The 12,602-nt window shown below is 41.0% G+C and overlaps 1 protein-coding gene across 1 annotated transcript; it reads left to right on the forward strand.

Moving 5' to 3' along the window:
• Nucleotides 1-370: 370 nt before the first annotated feature.
• SFRP4 (secreted frizzled related protein 4) lies at nt 371-12,158 on the forward strand. The gene is made up of 6 exons (XM_006085366.3): nt 371-1,068; nt 2,705-2,785; nt 2,884-2,949; nt 5,226-5,424; nt 9,295-9,358; nt 11,406-12,158. Exons 1-6 carry the CDS (start codon nt 624-626, stop codon nt 11,589-11,591), a joined length of 1,041 nt encoding a protein of 346 aa, XP_006085428.1. The 5' UTR covers nt 371-623; the 3' UTR covers nt 11,592-12,158.
• The last annotated feature ends 444 nt before the right edge of the window (nt 12,159-12,602 follow it).

The raw sequence follows: 12,602 nt of genomic DNA on the forward strand, positions 1-12,602 counted from the left end.
GCCTTAGAGTATTAGGCATAAGGCGCAAAGTTCAGCTTTGACTCAGAAGAGCATCTGTTTTTCTCTTGAAATCCTCTCTTGCACCCTTGGGGATCCGGTGTCCAAAACGACAGCCAGAGGCGCTTTTTCTTGGTCGGAAGAGAAAGGACGGGCCAGACCCAAAAGGAGGGACTTTGCTGGGGGAATGTCAGATTCCAACCCAGGGCTGCGGCCCGGAGGAGATGATGTCACCGCTTCTGCCAAGAGAGGGCTGGGGGTGGAGCGGCGGAGGGGGAGCCCGCGCCGCGCCGCTGCTGCCAAGGGAGCGTTCCGAGCCCACGTCAGGGGAGGTATCGGGATAAATAGGGTCCCGCAATGGCCGTGGCCGGCTGCGCTTGGAGCTGCCCCGTCCGGGACTGGGGCTGCCAGTGCTGGTTCGCGCCCCGGAGGCCGAGGTCTGGCGCCGATCGTGCGCTGCGCTCCAGAGGGCGGACACCCGCGGCCAGCCCCAGCGCCCCGCGTTGCTGCCCAGGGAGTTTGGGGGTCCTGTGCCCTAAAGGACTTCCTCCTCGGAGAGGGGAGAGAGAAAGATCGGGAGGGAGTCGGGGAAGAGAAGCGCCTTTCCGCCTGTCGGGGTGGGTGCCATGCTCCTCTCGGTCCTGGCCGCGCTCTGCCTGTGGCTGCGCCTGGCGCTGGGCGTGCGCGGCGCCCCGTGCGAGGCGGTGCGCATCCCCATGTGCCGGCACATGCCCTGGAACATCACGCGGATGCCCAACCACCTGCACCACAGCACGCAGGAGAACGCCATCCTGGCCATCGAGCAGTACGAGGAGCTGGTGGACGCGAACTGCAGCGCCGTGCTGCGCTTCTTCCTCTGCGCCATGTACGCGCCCATCTGCACCCTGGAGTTCCTGCACGACCCCATCAAGCCCTGCAAGTCGGTGTGCCAGCGCGCGCGCGACGACTGCGAGCCCCTCATGAAGATGTACAACCACAGCTGGCCCGAGAGCCTGGCCTGCGACGACCTGCCGGTCTACGACCGCGGCGTGTGCATCTCGCCCGAGGCCATCGTCACTGACCTCCCAGAGGGTGAGGCCAGGGGAAGGACGGAGGGGGATGAGGACACCCCCTTGGCGGTCGCTGCCCGGGGAGAACCGTCTGCCGCACCGACAGCTGCCCGCAGGTGGTCGGTCGGCCCCTCCCCCATCCTACCTCCCAGAGCAGGGCTGGTGACTTCACTTCTAGAATAGTCTGATTTCTCCGTAGGGATTTCAGAGCGGAAGAACACCCTGTCCCATTAAGGGGGGCGGATTTTGCTTACAAAGGGAGCCACTGGGGACGGCTTCATTTACAGTAATAACGGGATAGTCATAGCAGCAGCAGTCAAAAGGAATGGAGGTCTTAAGGTGGGCCTGAGCCAGCGTTAAGCACCTTACACGTATCCTTTAATTTTTTAAAAAAAAATATTTTGTTTTTGTTTTTGTTAATCCTCACCAGAGGATATTTTTCCATTGATTTTTTTTTTTTTTGAGAGAAAGAGAGAGTAGAAGAGAGAGGGAGAGACAGAGAGAGAAACATGGATGTGAGAGAGAGACATCAATTGCTTGCCTCCCGCGCTCGCAAGCCCGGACCAGGGCCAGGGATGGAACCTGCAACCAGGTATGTGCCCTTGACCAGAATCTAACCGAACCGGGGCCCTTCGGTCCGTTGGCCGAGGTTCTATCCACTGAGCCAAGCCGGTTAGAGTTCCTTTCATCTTTAAAGCAATCCCACCAGGATTCTCCCCTTAATGTTAGCTCTTGAAAGCTCTTTCTGAAAAAGCATTTCCAAGCATCACTTCCTGAAAACGCATTTCCAGGCATCGCTCCCCACAGCAGTGCACTTGTGAATTTAGTCACCCTGGAAAGTTGGGATGTCTGTCTAATGATCTTTAACCACGAGCCAACATTTGCGGCATCTTAGTTCACTGGATCTCATTTTCCACTCCCTTCCTTTGCCTTGGTCATTTTGCTGTTTTCCTAGGAAGAAGGAGCAGGTTTAAGTCCACTTGTTGAAGTGAAACCTAAGAATATTTTTGCATTCTTCTTACCCCTGACCCAGCTGGCCGCACATTCAAAGAGATTATGGTGTGTAGTGCCTCAAGTTATGCATACCCCTCAGAGCACTGACCAAAACAGGAAGGAAGGGAAGTAAAGTGAAGTGCTTACAAAGGGAGGGAAAAAATCAAAACGCCTCTTTAATTCAGTTTAAGAAAAAGCTATCTTTTTTTACTTATATAAATGACAGAGGATTGTACTTGTTTTGGATTATGCAGCTATGGACTGTTTCTGCACTGCAAAATGTAAGGTGGGGATTTGGAAATACTCTGGCTATTTTGTTTAGTATAAGCTGATCAACATTTTAAAATGGATTTGAAAAGGAATGGCGTAATTTGTCCGGGTTGGCTGTATGTATTAGAAAGTTAAATGGATGTGTGTTCACAGCATTTTGTGCTGGATAAGGCAGTCTCACCTGAAAGTCTTTCCCAAACCCAGGGATGTCCATGTGAAAGAAATAGTCCACAATCGCATGCCATTTTTACTATTTAGTGTGTGTGTGTGTGTGTGTGTGTGTGTGTGTGTGTGTGATGCTGCATTAGTTTATGTCTCTAGGTGGTTCCTTGTTCCAGCTGGGCGAACTGACCAAAATCACTGACCACACCCGTGTGACCCTGTGTGTGTTTCAGATGCGAAGTGGATAGATATCACACCAGACATGATGGTACAGGAAAGGCCTCTTGACGTCGACTGTAAACGCCTAAGCCCGGGTGAGTTCTTTGTCCTCAAGACTCAGCATTTTTTTTCTCCCCAGAATGACTTCTCTGACTCCTTTTCCAACATTTTGTCTCTCTCTTGCCTTCTTTAGACCGGTGCAAGTGCAAAAAAGTGAAGCCAACTCTGGCAACATATCTGAGCAAAAACTACAGTTATGGTAAGTCATCTAATGAGAACATTCACTTTGGGATTTGGCACATTCCAAAGCCAAGTCTGCTGGCCATAAAGTAAAGAAGAGGTTTGGTGATTTTTGTAGTTAACTGTATGACTTTCAAACGGCATAATAACAACTATAAAACTTATTGCTTTTCTGGGTAAATCAAATAAGTACAAAGTAAATTACTCAGATGAAAACAGGGATACGGCTCAGTTGGCAAGTTTGACATCATGATCCTATTTGACTTGGTGAGAAGTCCTCCCCAGCCAGGACAGCACACTTCACTTGTTCTTTTGCTGCAGGGAGGATGGGTGAGTGATCAATAGATTTGATTATCTGAAGCCCATAGGCCCAATAATTAAGATCTGCTCATGTATCTTGTCAGTAGCTATGAATATTTAATACCTTAAAGAAGTTGTAGGTGCCCTGACCGGTTTGGCTCAGTGGATAGAGCGTCAGCCTGCGGACTCAAGGGTCCCAGGTTCGATTCTGGTCAAGGGCATGTACCTTGGTTGCGGGCACATCCCCAGTAGGGAGTGTGCAGGAGGCAGCTGATCGATGTTTCTCTCTCATCGATGTTTCTAACTCTCTATCCCTTTCCCTTTCTCTCTGTAAAAAATCAGTAAAATATATATTTTTTAAAAAGTTGTAGGAATATGTTAATGCCAAGACTGTTGCTGTAATTATTGGCATAGCTTAAATGCCCTCTTCTCTCTTATTTGAAAACACACACACATCACTTTCTTCAAAGAATAAGTCAATAATACTATTGTGAATGTTTTAAGTCAACTTAATTTTACTAGCATCACTTGAAAGTAACTTTAATTTTAAAAAAGTTTAAATATCTATTTGGGCTATTTTATGTTTCTTTGGATTTCTTAAATTATTTCTGCTGAAATAACAAAAACTATTTTAGGAAAAACTGTTCATTTTATTTACTAAGTTTGTTTTTCATATTTAAACTGACATTGTATATCATAAGAATATATCATATACACACATGAAAGAAAGAAGATAATGGCAACATAAAAGTCTGAAAAAATAACCTTTTTTTAGGTTGTCAGATTTGAGAATCTTATATAGCTAATGTGGGTAATTCAACCAAAAATATACACTTTCTTTTTAAGTAGGTTTTTGTTGTTTAAAGCATGTTCTATGTAGATATGGTCTTAATATGATCTACTTAGTCTGTCAGCTGAGTTTTGCTCTGATGCTATTCTCTGGGTGTCTTGGCCTCCTTGCTACTTAGATGATGAAACCATTTCTATTTCAATCCTTTGGCTTCTTCATAAACCAGCTTTCTCGGATGGACTCCAAAGCAGGTCCATAGTAGGCTGATTACAATTGCATGGCCGGCAGTAATAGCAAGGGACCGAAAGAGCCAGAATTTAAAGCGTGAACAGGCACAGTAACATAAACAACCGTCTGTAATAACAGTTCTACCTCTACTCACCTCAGACCTTGCTTTGATAGCGTGGGAGGTTAAAGGATTGAGAACGGTGATCCTCAGAGAATCCTTCCAGTCGAAAATCTTATGACTCTAATGCAGTGGTTCCCAAACTTATTTGGCCTACCACCCTCTTTCCAGAAAAAATATTACTCAGCCCCTGGAAATTAATTTTTTTTAAATTTTAATAGCAGTTACTCATCGCCCCCAAATGCACCTGTGGCCATCACCGCCCCCCTGGATCGCTGCAGCACCTACCAGGGGGCGGTAGCGCCCACTTTGGGAATCACTGCTCTAATGGGTCAGATGGGTAATTGAACCATACAAACTTTAAGGTGGCTTCTGATTCGGAGAATATATGAGTCTCACTTCAGGTCATCACAAGGCAGAGTATAAACAAATATTTGTTTATATGAAATTTTTATTGACTACATTTCTTGATATGTTTTTGACAAAAACAAACAAAAAAACCACACACCTAATTTTATAACTATAGAACTGCAGGGCTGAGAAGGATCTACAGAATTCTCTGATCAAACCCTATCTATAGCCCAAAGAGCAGTCACTGACCCAAAGGCAGAACCCAGACTAAGCCTGCTTGTCAATTTACTTTTACATCTTGAGCATGAACTTTTAAGACAATTTGAGAATATGGGAGACCTTATATTTAGCATGTGATTGTGGGCTTTTTGTCTGCATTTGGGCAACTTGGACATGACCATAATTACAGGAGTGATTCTTTAAGAGAGGCTTGGGAGTTGGCATGAATACAGCATCCTATTTTTCTCCAAAGGCTTCAACAACACTTATATCCATTTTTAAATTGCAGTCATCCATGCCAAAATAAAAGCTGTCCAGAGGAGTGGCTGTAATGAAGTAACGACAGTGGTGGATGTGAAAGAGATCTTCAAGTCCTCATCACCCATCCCTCGAACTCAAGTCCCACTCATTACGAATTCTTCCTGCCAGTGTCCTCACATCCTGCCCCATCAAGATGTTCTCATCATGTGTTATGAGTGGCGCTCACGGTAGGCACAGAGGGGCAGAAGAAACTGCATATGGCTTAAGAAAACATGAGTCTCATTTAGTAGGTAAAAAAAAAAAAAGGTACCAGTCTTTTAAAAAAGCAATTTTAATAGAATCTTCCTTGGGATATTATGTAACTACTAGAGGCCCGATGCACGAAATTTGTGCAAGAGTAAGTCTTCCTTCCCCCGGCTGCTGGCACCGGCTTCCCTCTGGCATCTGGGACCCAGGCTTCCCTTGCAGCTCTGGCTTCATCCAGAAGGACGTCCGGAAGGACATCTGGTCTAATTAGCATATTACACTTTTATTATAATAGATAAAGTAATTCTTCACAGAATTAAGGAAAAATAAAAATATAAGTATTTGAATAGGATCTTTAAAAAATCAATGGAATTTATTAAATGATTTCAAAAATGTAAAGGCAGATAAATTACTTTGGGTAAAACCAATTCATTTCAGCTTAGCTGGTGTGGTTCAGTGGTTGAGCATTGACCTATGAACCAGGAGGTCAGGGTTTGATTCCTGGTCAGAGCACATGCCCAAGTTGCAGGCTTGATCCCCACTAGGGGCATGCAGGAAACAGTCTATTAATGAGTCTCTCTCATCATTGACATTTCTATCTTTCTCTCCCTCTCCCTTTCTCTCTGAAATCAATAAAAATACATTTTAAAAAAATAAAATGCTTTAAAAAAACAATTCATTTCAAGTCATTCAAATCAATCTTACTGTGGCAAATACTGAATGTTTTAAAGTTTCTTTAATAACTTACAGATCAAGTAAAGATGGCCATTTGAGACTACAGTTCCACACTTTTCCCTTATATACACTTAGTTTACAATTTTTGGTACAGTATTACACACATACAAACACACACACACACACACTCACTCACTCATATCTCCAGCTGGGAGTGTGTCTCCCCAAATCTCTTTCCTTACCAACGTTTTATGTATTAGTATATTCCTTATAACATAAAAATCAAACACTTCAGCACAGGTTCCAGGATGAGCCCCAAACTTGCTGCAATATACTTCTCCAGCAAAATTATTCATTTTTATATAACAAGTGTTCCCCTTGATTCTCTGTCATCAATGCTTATCTGTTTATTTCTTCTAGATACAGCTCAAGACTCTACTTCTTAAAAAAAATCTTTTGAATTTGACCTCACTTGAAACTTTCTTGTTCTGTACTCTATCAGCAGTCTGGCACCCTCCTTAAAAAGCTGTTCTACTTATACTAGTATCGTGCCTCTCTAAAGAAGCTGTTTCTTAAAGCTGTTCTTCTTATATCTTACTTCTCTATAGAAGCTGAATGAGTGAATGCCGAATGACTATTTCTAGGCTTACCTCTTACATGGTGTTGTATCTGCTACAGTATTAGGTGCAGCTCTGGAGGTGTGCCATGTTGCTAGTCATTAAATTCTATTTAGATATACGAATGGGTTATTAATTAATTAGGTAAGAGTTTTCATGTCATCTTTCCCAAGTTAGTTTGTAAATTTAATGCAATTCTGATCAAAATCCCAGTAAAAATTTTGTGACAATTGGAATTTATGTGTTCACAAATAATGCTAATGATCATTTGGAAGGGTAAACTGATAAGGGCATGTTATTTTGAAAATAAGAGGGAAGAGAGGAAATCTGCTTAATGAGACATTCAAATTGGTAGAAGGCTATACTTGTTAAAATCATGTGGTACAAGAGTAGACATAAAGATAAATAAATCAGAAGAAACAGATTCTAATGCATAAAAGAACCTATATTATGCAAGAAATATGGCAAGTCAATAGGAAATAAAAATATTTAGTGAAAGTTGCAAATATTTTTATTTGGAAAAATAGCATGTATTTTCACTTCTTACTCTACTCTAAAGTATATTTCAAATGGATTAAAGAGATACATTTTTAACATTACCTTTATTATTGAATATTACAGATGTCCCCTTCGTCCCCCCATTGACTCCCTCTACCCCTCTTCCACTCCCTCACCAGGCCTTCACAGCACTGTTGTCTGTGGCTATGAGTTATGCATATATGCATATAGGTTCTTTGGTTAATCTCTTTCCTCACCTCTACCCCTTCCCTCTGAGATTCATGAGTCTGTTCCACGCTTCCATGTTTCTAGATCTATTTTGTTTGTCAGTTTCTTTTGTTCATTAGGTTCCACATGTAAGTGAGATCATGTGATACTTGTCTTTCTCTAACTGGCTTATTTCCCTTAGCATAATACTCTCCAGGTCCCTCCATGCTGTCCCAAAGGGTAAGAGATCCTTCCTTTTTAGAGCTGCATAATATTCCATTGTGTAAATGTACCCACCTTTTTTATCCACTCATCCACTGGTGGACACTTGGGTTGTTTCCATATCTTAGCTATTGTAAATAGCGCTGCTATGAACATAGGAGTGCATACATTATTTCTGATTAGTGTTTCAGGATTCTTAGGATATATTCCTAGCAGTAGGGTCACTGGGTCAAATGACAGTTCCATTTTTATCTTTTTGAGGAAACTCCATACTGTTTTCCATAGTGGCTACACCAGTCTGCATTCCCACTAGCAGTGTATTTTAAAGACTTAAAAAGGATAAAATTAAGTAAATAAATGTATGCTATCTGAATGGCAAAATAATTTGTAAACATAAAAGTAATGTAAAAAAATTACAAGGAAAAATGTCAGTACACATATTTGACCACATATTAGTATGTACATAAAAATCACAAATAAAAAGGCAAATAAAAATTGAGAAAATACAACAGGTGTGACAACGGAATAGTAACCTTACTCTCTAAAGAGTTCATATAATATTTCAATATTAAGTCTGCAACATAGATATGTCTATACCTAAATCTATAGAGACAAGATCCAGAAGAAATACAAAGAGTAAATAAAACATTTAAAAAATTATCTCCTTAATTCTGTAATCCAAATAAAAACAAGATTCAGTATTTACCTAGTTCAATGTTAGCAAATTGAATTAAAGTTTAATCATTTTGAAAATAATTTGGCACTATGCATTGAAATATATGGAGAGAGAGAGAAAGAGAGAGAGAGAGAAATAGAATATATTATATATACTCATAGTTGTTATATTATTTGGTTATTAAAATAATATTTTTGAATTCTAATTATATAATAAAATGCATACAGGGTGGGGCAAAAGTAAGTTTACAGTTGTTCATATGGAAAATAATACAATAATTAATAAATTATTATACAATAATAAACTGTTTTGGCATACTCACAACTGTAAACCTATTTTGCCCCACCCTATCCTATATAATAAAAGCCTAATATGCTAAGTGTCTGGTCGTCCAGTCAGCCATTCAACCAATCAAAGCATAATATGCTAATGATATGGTAAGGCCGCTCAACTGCTCGCTATGACGTGCACTGACCACCAGGAGGCAGACACTCCCACCGGTAGGTTAGTTTGCTGCTGGGGTCCAGCTAGGCGAGATGGGGCATTGCAGTCCCTGCCTGGCTGGCCAACCTCCTGCGTCCTTCCCCGGCCCCAATGGTGCACCGGTGGGATCCCTCGACCTGGACTGTGCCCTCTCACAATCTGGGACCCCTCGGGGATGTAGGAGAGCCAGTTTAGGCCTGATCCCACAGGCCAGGCTGAGGGACTCCACTGGTGCACAAATTCATGCACTGGGCCTCTAGTATAATATAATAATTTCATGTACTATATGATATAAATATACAGTGTGCTCTAAAATATATATGTGTACAAGGAAGAATGAAAGGATATATCAACAAAATATAAATGGTGGATTGTGAGGTTATTGAAGAACATTTTTTTAATTTTTTGTATTTTTAAACCTTTTACTTTCATAAACAGAAATTGCTTATTGAGATAAATTACTCTTTTTTCAGGATGATGCTTCTTGAAAATTGTTTAGTTGAAAAATGGAGAGACCAGCTTAGTAAAAGATCCATAGTAAGTATAATTAACAATATTAGGAATATGGATTTAAGTGTATGTAAAGAAAATCTGTAGAATTTGGGGATTCTTCCCATTCTTTTGAATAGGTAGTTATGAGTATAGCTATTCTCACTTGGAATTTTTATCATAAATCTCTCTTCAACTTCAAAGACAATTTGGCTGCATCTGATACTTACCTACTGGTTATTTCCAGATTAAGTGAATTTTTTGGTTTCTTTATTGTATTACATGTAATTGTTTTTAGCAAACAGTCAGGTACTTGAGCAGAATTTATATCCAGAGGGATTAAAACAGACATATACATGCAGAGGTGTGAATACCTAGTTCTAAAACTCATCCTATCACAGTACAAAACATAATCTTTTTCCCTGTACTTATAGAAATTATTTTGTATTTTGTACTATTCGTGATTTTAGTGGTAATGTCATAGAAATATTGGTATTTCAATTGGAAGAGTTAGAGTAATTTTATGCCCAGACATGTGAAGTCATACTAGAACTAAATAAATGCTGTCTTTGGGCCCAGCCAGTGTGGCTCAAGGGTTAATTGTCAACCTATGAACCAGGAGGTCACAGTTCAATTCCTAGTCAGGGTACACGCCCAGGTGGTGGGTTCGATCCCCAATAGGGGCGGTGCAGGAGGCAGCAGATAAATTATTCTCTTTCATCATTGATGCGTCTATCTCTCCTTTCCTCTCTGAAATCAATAAAAATATATATTTTAAAAAAAGAAATAAGGTCTTTGGTTTGAAATTTTTGAACTATCTCTTCTCCTGGAATATGTTTAGATGTATTCAGGAGAATTTGTGTTTTAAGGTTCACAAAGGTATTGCAACTGTTTATGATTTCCTTGTTTTAATAAAACACTTGATTAAGGGGAGAGTTATATTAATACTAACTTATATAACACAGCCTCTCCTACTCAGTGTATTTCTGACTAAAAGAACCAAACACTACTGTTATATCTGAGCTAAAATCTCATCAATTGCTCAGGAGTACGCCTTAGTGTTACTGCACAGAAAATTCTGGAAGAATTAGTTATCTGGTTCCCAAGACTGCAGTAGATTAGAAGCATCAATGTAGAAGGTAAGTCTACCATGAGGACCTGAAGGGGAAAAAAGCTTTCAAGAATCAGCTGTTTGGACCATTTACTTTTGTAACAAACATTACAATACACTTCAGTAGGAATTTGAAAATATCACCACACAGTAGCAACATACAGTAAAGAGTTTACTATTTTAGAACATCTTAGGAGGGTGTTCATTTCATTGCAATTTTTGTGCTTAGGAGAATGCCTGCCCTACAGTGGTGCTCAAACTCTTTGTTGATTGAAATATATTCTAACAAAGTTGCAGCATGTGTGTTATAATAAAAAGCAATATCTATTTAAGTGGACTCACTTTTTTATTATGCAGCTGTTTAAATAAATAGTATTTATGTTAAAAATAGTAAGTCCTTTTCCGTCAAGGAAACTTGACTGTTCAGAATGACACATTTCCCATCAGCTCTGGCTAGCTAACACCGGAGTGGATTACTAGCTGTAGATGGTGCTTCTGTATTCTTTTGGTTATAAGAGAATTAAGTGAATCCATAAGTGTGGTGAGAGGCCCCTGATTTCTGGTTGGGCTGGATAAATTTCTGCTTTTAGCCAGGTCTGCCATTTTTAGAAAGCTTTGCTGTGTAGGACTGTTGCATTAGAGGGCCTTGGACTCTGGAGTCAGACTGGTGAATTTGAATCCTAGCTCTGACATTTATCAGATGTGTGGCCTTCTGCAAATAACCGTGGTGTGCTGGATCCTGGTCATGACAATGGTGACCACCCAGAAGGGCTGTTGTGAGTTTCAATGACATGAATGCATGTCCAAACCGCATCATGAGCCTCTGGTACATGATAAGTGCTCAACAATGGAGAGTAGCTATTACAACTATTGTCATGATTAGTATGTAACGGTGGGGGGGAAATGTCATTAGTCCTGATATTAGTGGAGTAGCATAAAGGGGTGAGATGTACTTGACAGTCATGTTTCCCAATTGCCTCCCAGCAGTGGGAAGAGAGGCTGCAGGAACAACAGAGAACCATCCAGGACAAAAAGCGAACAGCCGGGCGCACCAGTCGTAGTCATCCCCCGAAACCAAAGGGAAAGTCACCTGCTCCCAAGCCAGCCAGCCCCAAGAAGAACATTAGAGCGAGGAGTGCCCCCAAGAGAACAAACTCGAAAAGAGTGTGAGCTAACTGCTTTCCAAAACGGAGACTTCCTCTCAGGATGAGGCCAGGCGTTGCCCAGACAGCCCGTGGAAGGCCACACACCCTTGTCTTAACAACTAAGGTACTCTTCATAGACACATCCTGCAGCATTTTTCTTAATGATATGCTTCAGTTTTTCTTTTTACACCACTACAAGCGTAGTGGTAGGTATGCCCATTGGTATGGAAGGTATATGAAAGCTGGTCAAAAAATAAAACGTGTTCAGAATAGACTGTGTGCATATTCTATGAGAGGTCCAGGTAGGGAAATACACTTTTGTTCTTTCAATTTGATCTACTGTGTGCATTGTAAAAGAAATACCACATTGCAAAAAAAAAGAAAGCATCTATTTTTTTTACAATATGTTTTATTTCAGTTTGACGTCTGTTGTTAGAATCTTAGCAATTTAAAAAAATGTGATTGAAAGTAAAAGCAAGAGGAATGGATGTTTAAAAGATCTTTATGTTTATTGTTTGTGGAAGAATTTTTTTAATGAAAGGGGATTTTTAAACAATCTAGAAAAGTAGGATATGGAACATTGTAATGAGTATTTGTGTGTGTGGTATTGTTTCCTTTTTTTTTTTTTACAAAAGAAGCCTTTCTGCTCTGTGTTTAGGCTATAAACTCTAGAAAATAGAATAATAATGATGATGATGAAATAAATAAAAAGGAAAAGGGCAGGGCAAACAACATCGTCCTTATTTTCTGGTTCCCATGCCAGGGGGGGGGGGGGGGGCTCTGATTTTACATTCATGCTTCTCATCAGTACCCTTTCAGTGTCACCAGAAACAGACTTCCTTTCAGCTGTTATGACTGAGGTACCAGCTAGTCGACCCCAAACATCTTACCTGTGGGTGTGGTACTTGTCTCACTCCCAGGACATCCTAGGTTTCCTGAGGCCAACGCTCTCTGCTGGTTGCAGGTGTTTACAAGGGCCTTGGGCCTGAGGAAATGGGTCAGGATCCAAAACCTCGGGTTGCCAGCTGCTATGAGA

Source organism: Myotis lucifugus, unplaced genomic scaffold (genome assembly GCF_000147115.1).
Source record: "Myotis lucifugus unplaced genomic scaffold, Myoluc2.0 scaffold_18, whole genome shotgun sequence".
Taxonomy (NCBI): Eukaryota; Metazoa; Chordata; class Mammalia; order Chiroptera; family Vespertilionidae; genus Myotis; species Myotis lucifugus.

Bases quoted from the DNA above. Each gene is read 5' to 3' on its own strand.
- SFRP4 (XM_006085366.3), top strand. From the start codon at position 624: ATGCTCCTCTCGGTCCTGGCCGCGCTCTGCCTGTGGCTGCGCCTGGCG. The intron at 1,069-2,704 runs GTGAGGCCAGGG...TGTGTGTTTCAG, and splicing joins CGTCACTGACCTCCCAGAGG to ATGCGAAGTGGATAGATATC. The intron at 2,786-2,883 runs GTGAGTTCTTTG...TGCCTTCTTTAG, and splicing joins CTGTAAACGCCTAAGCCCGG to ACCGGTGCAAGTGCAAAAAA.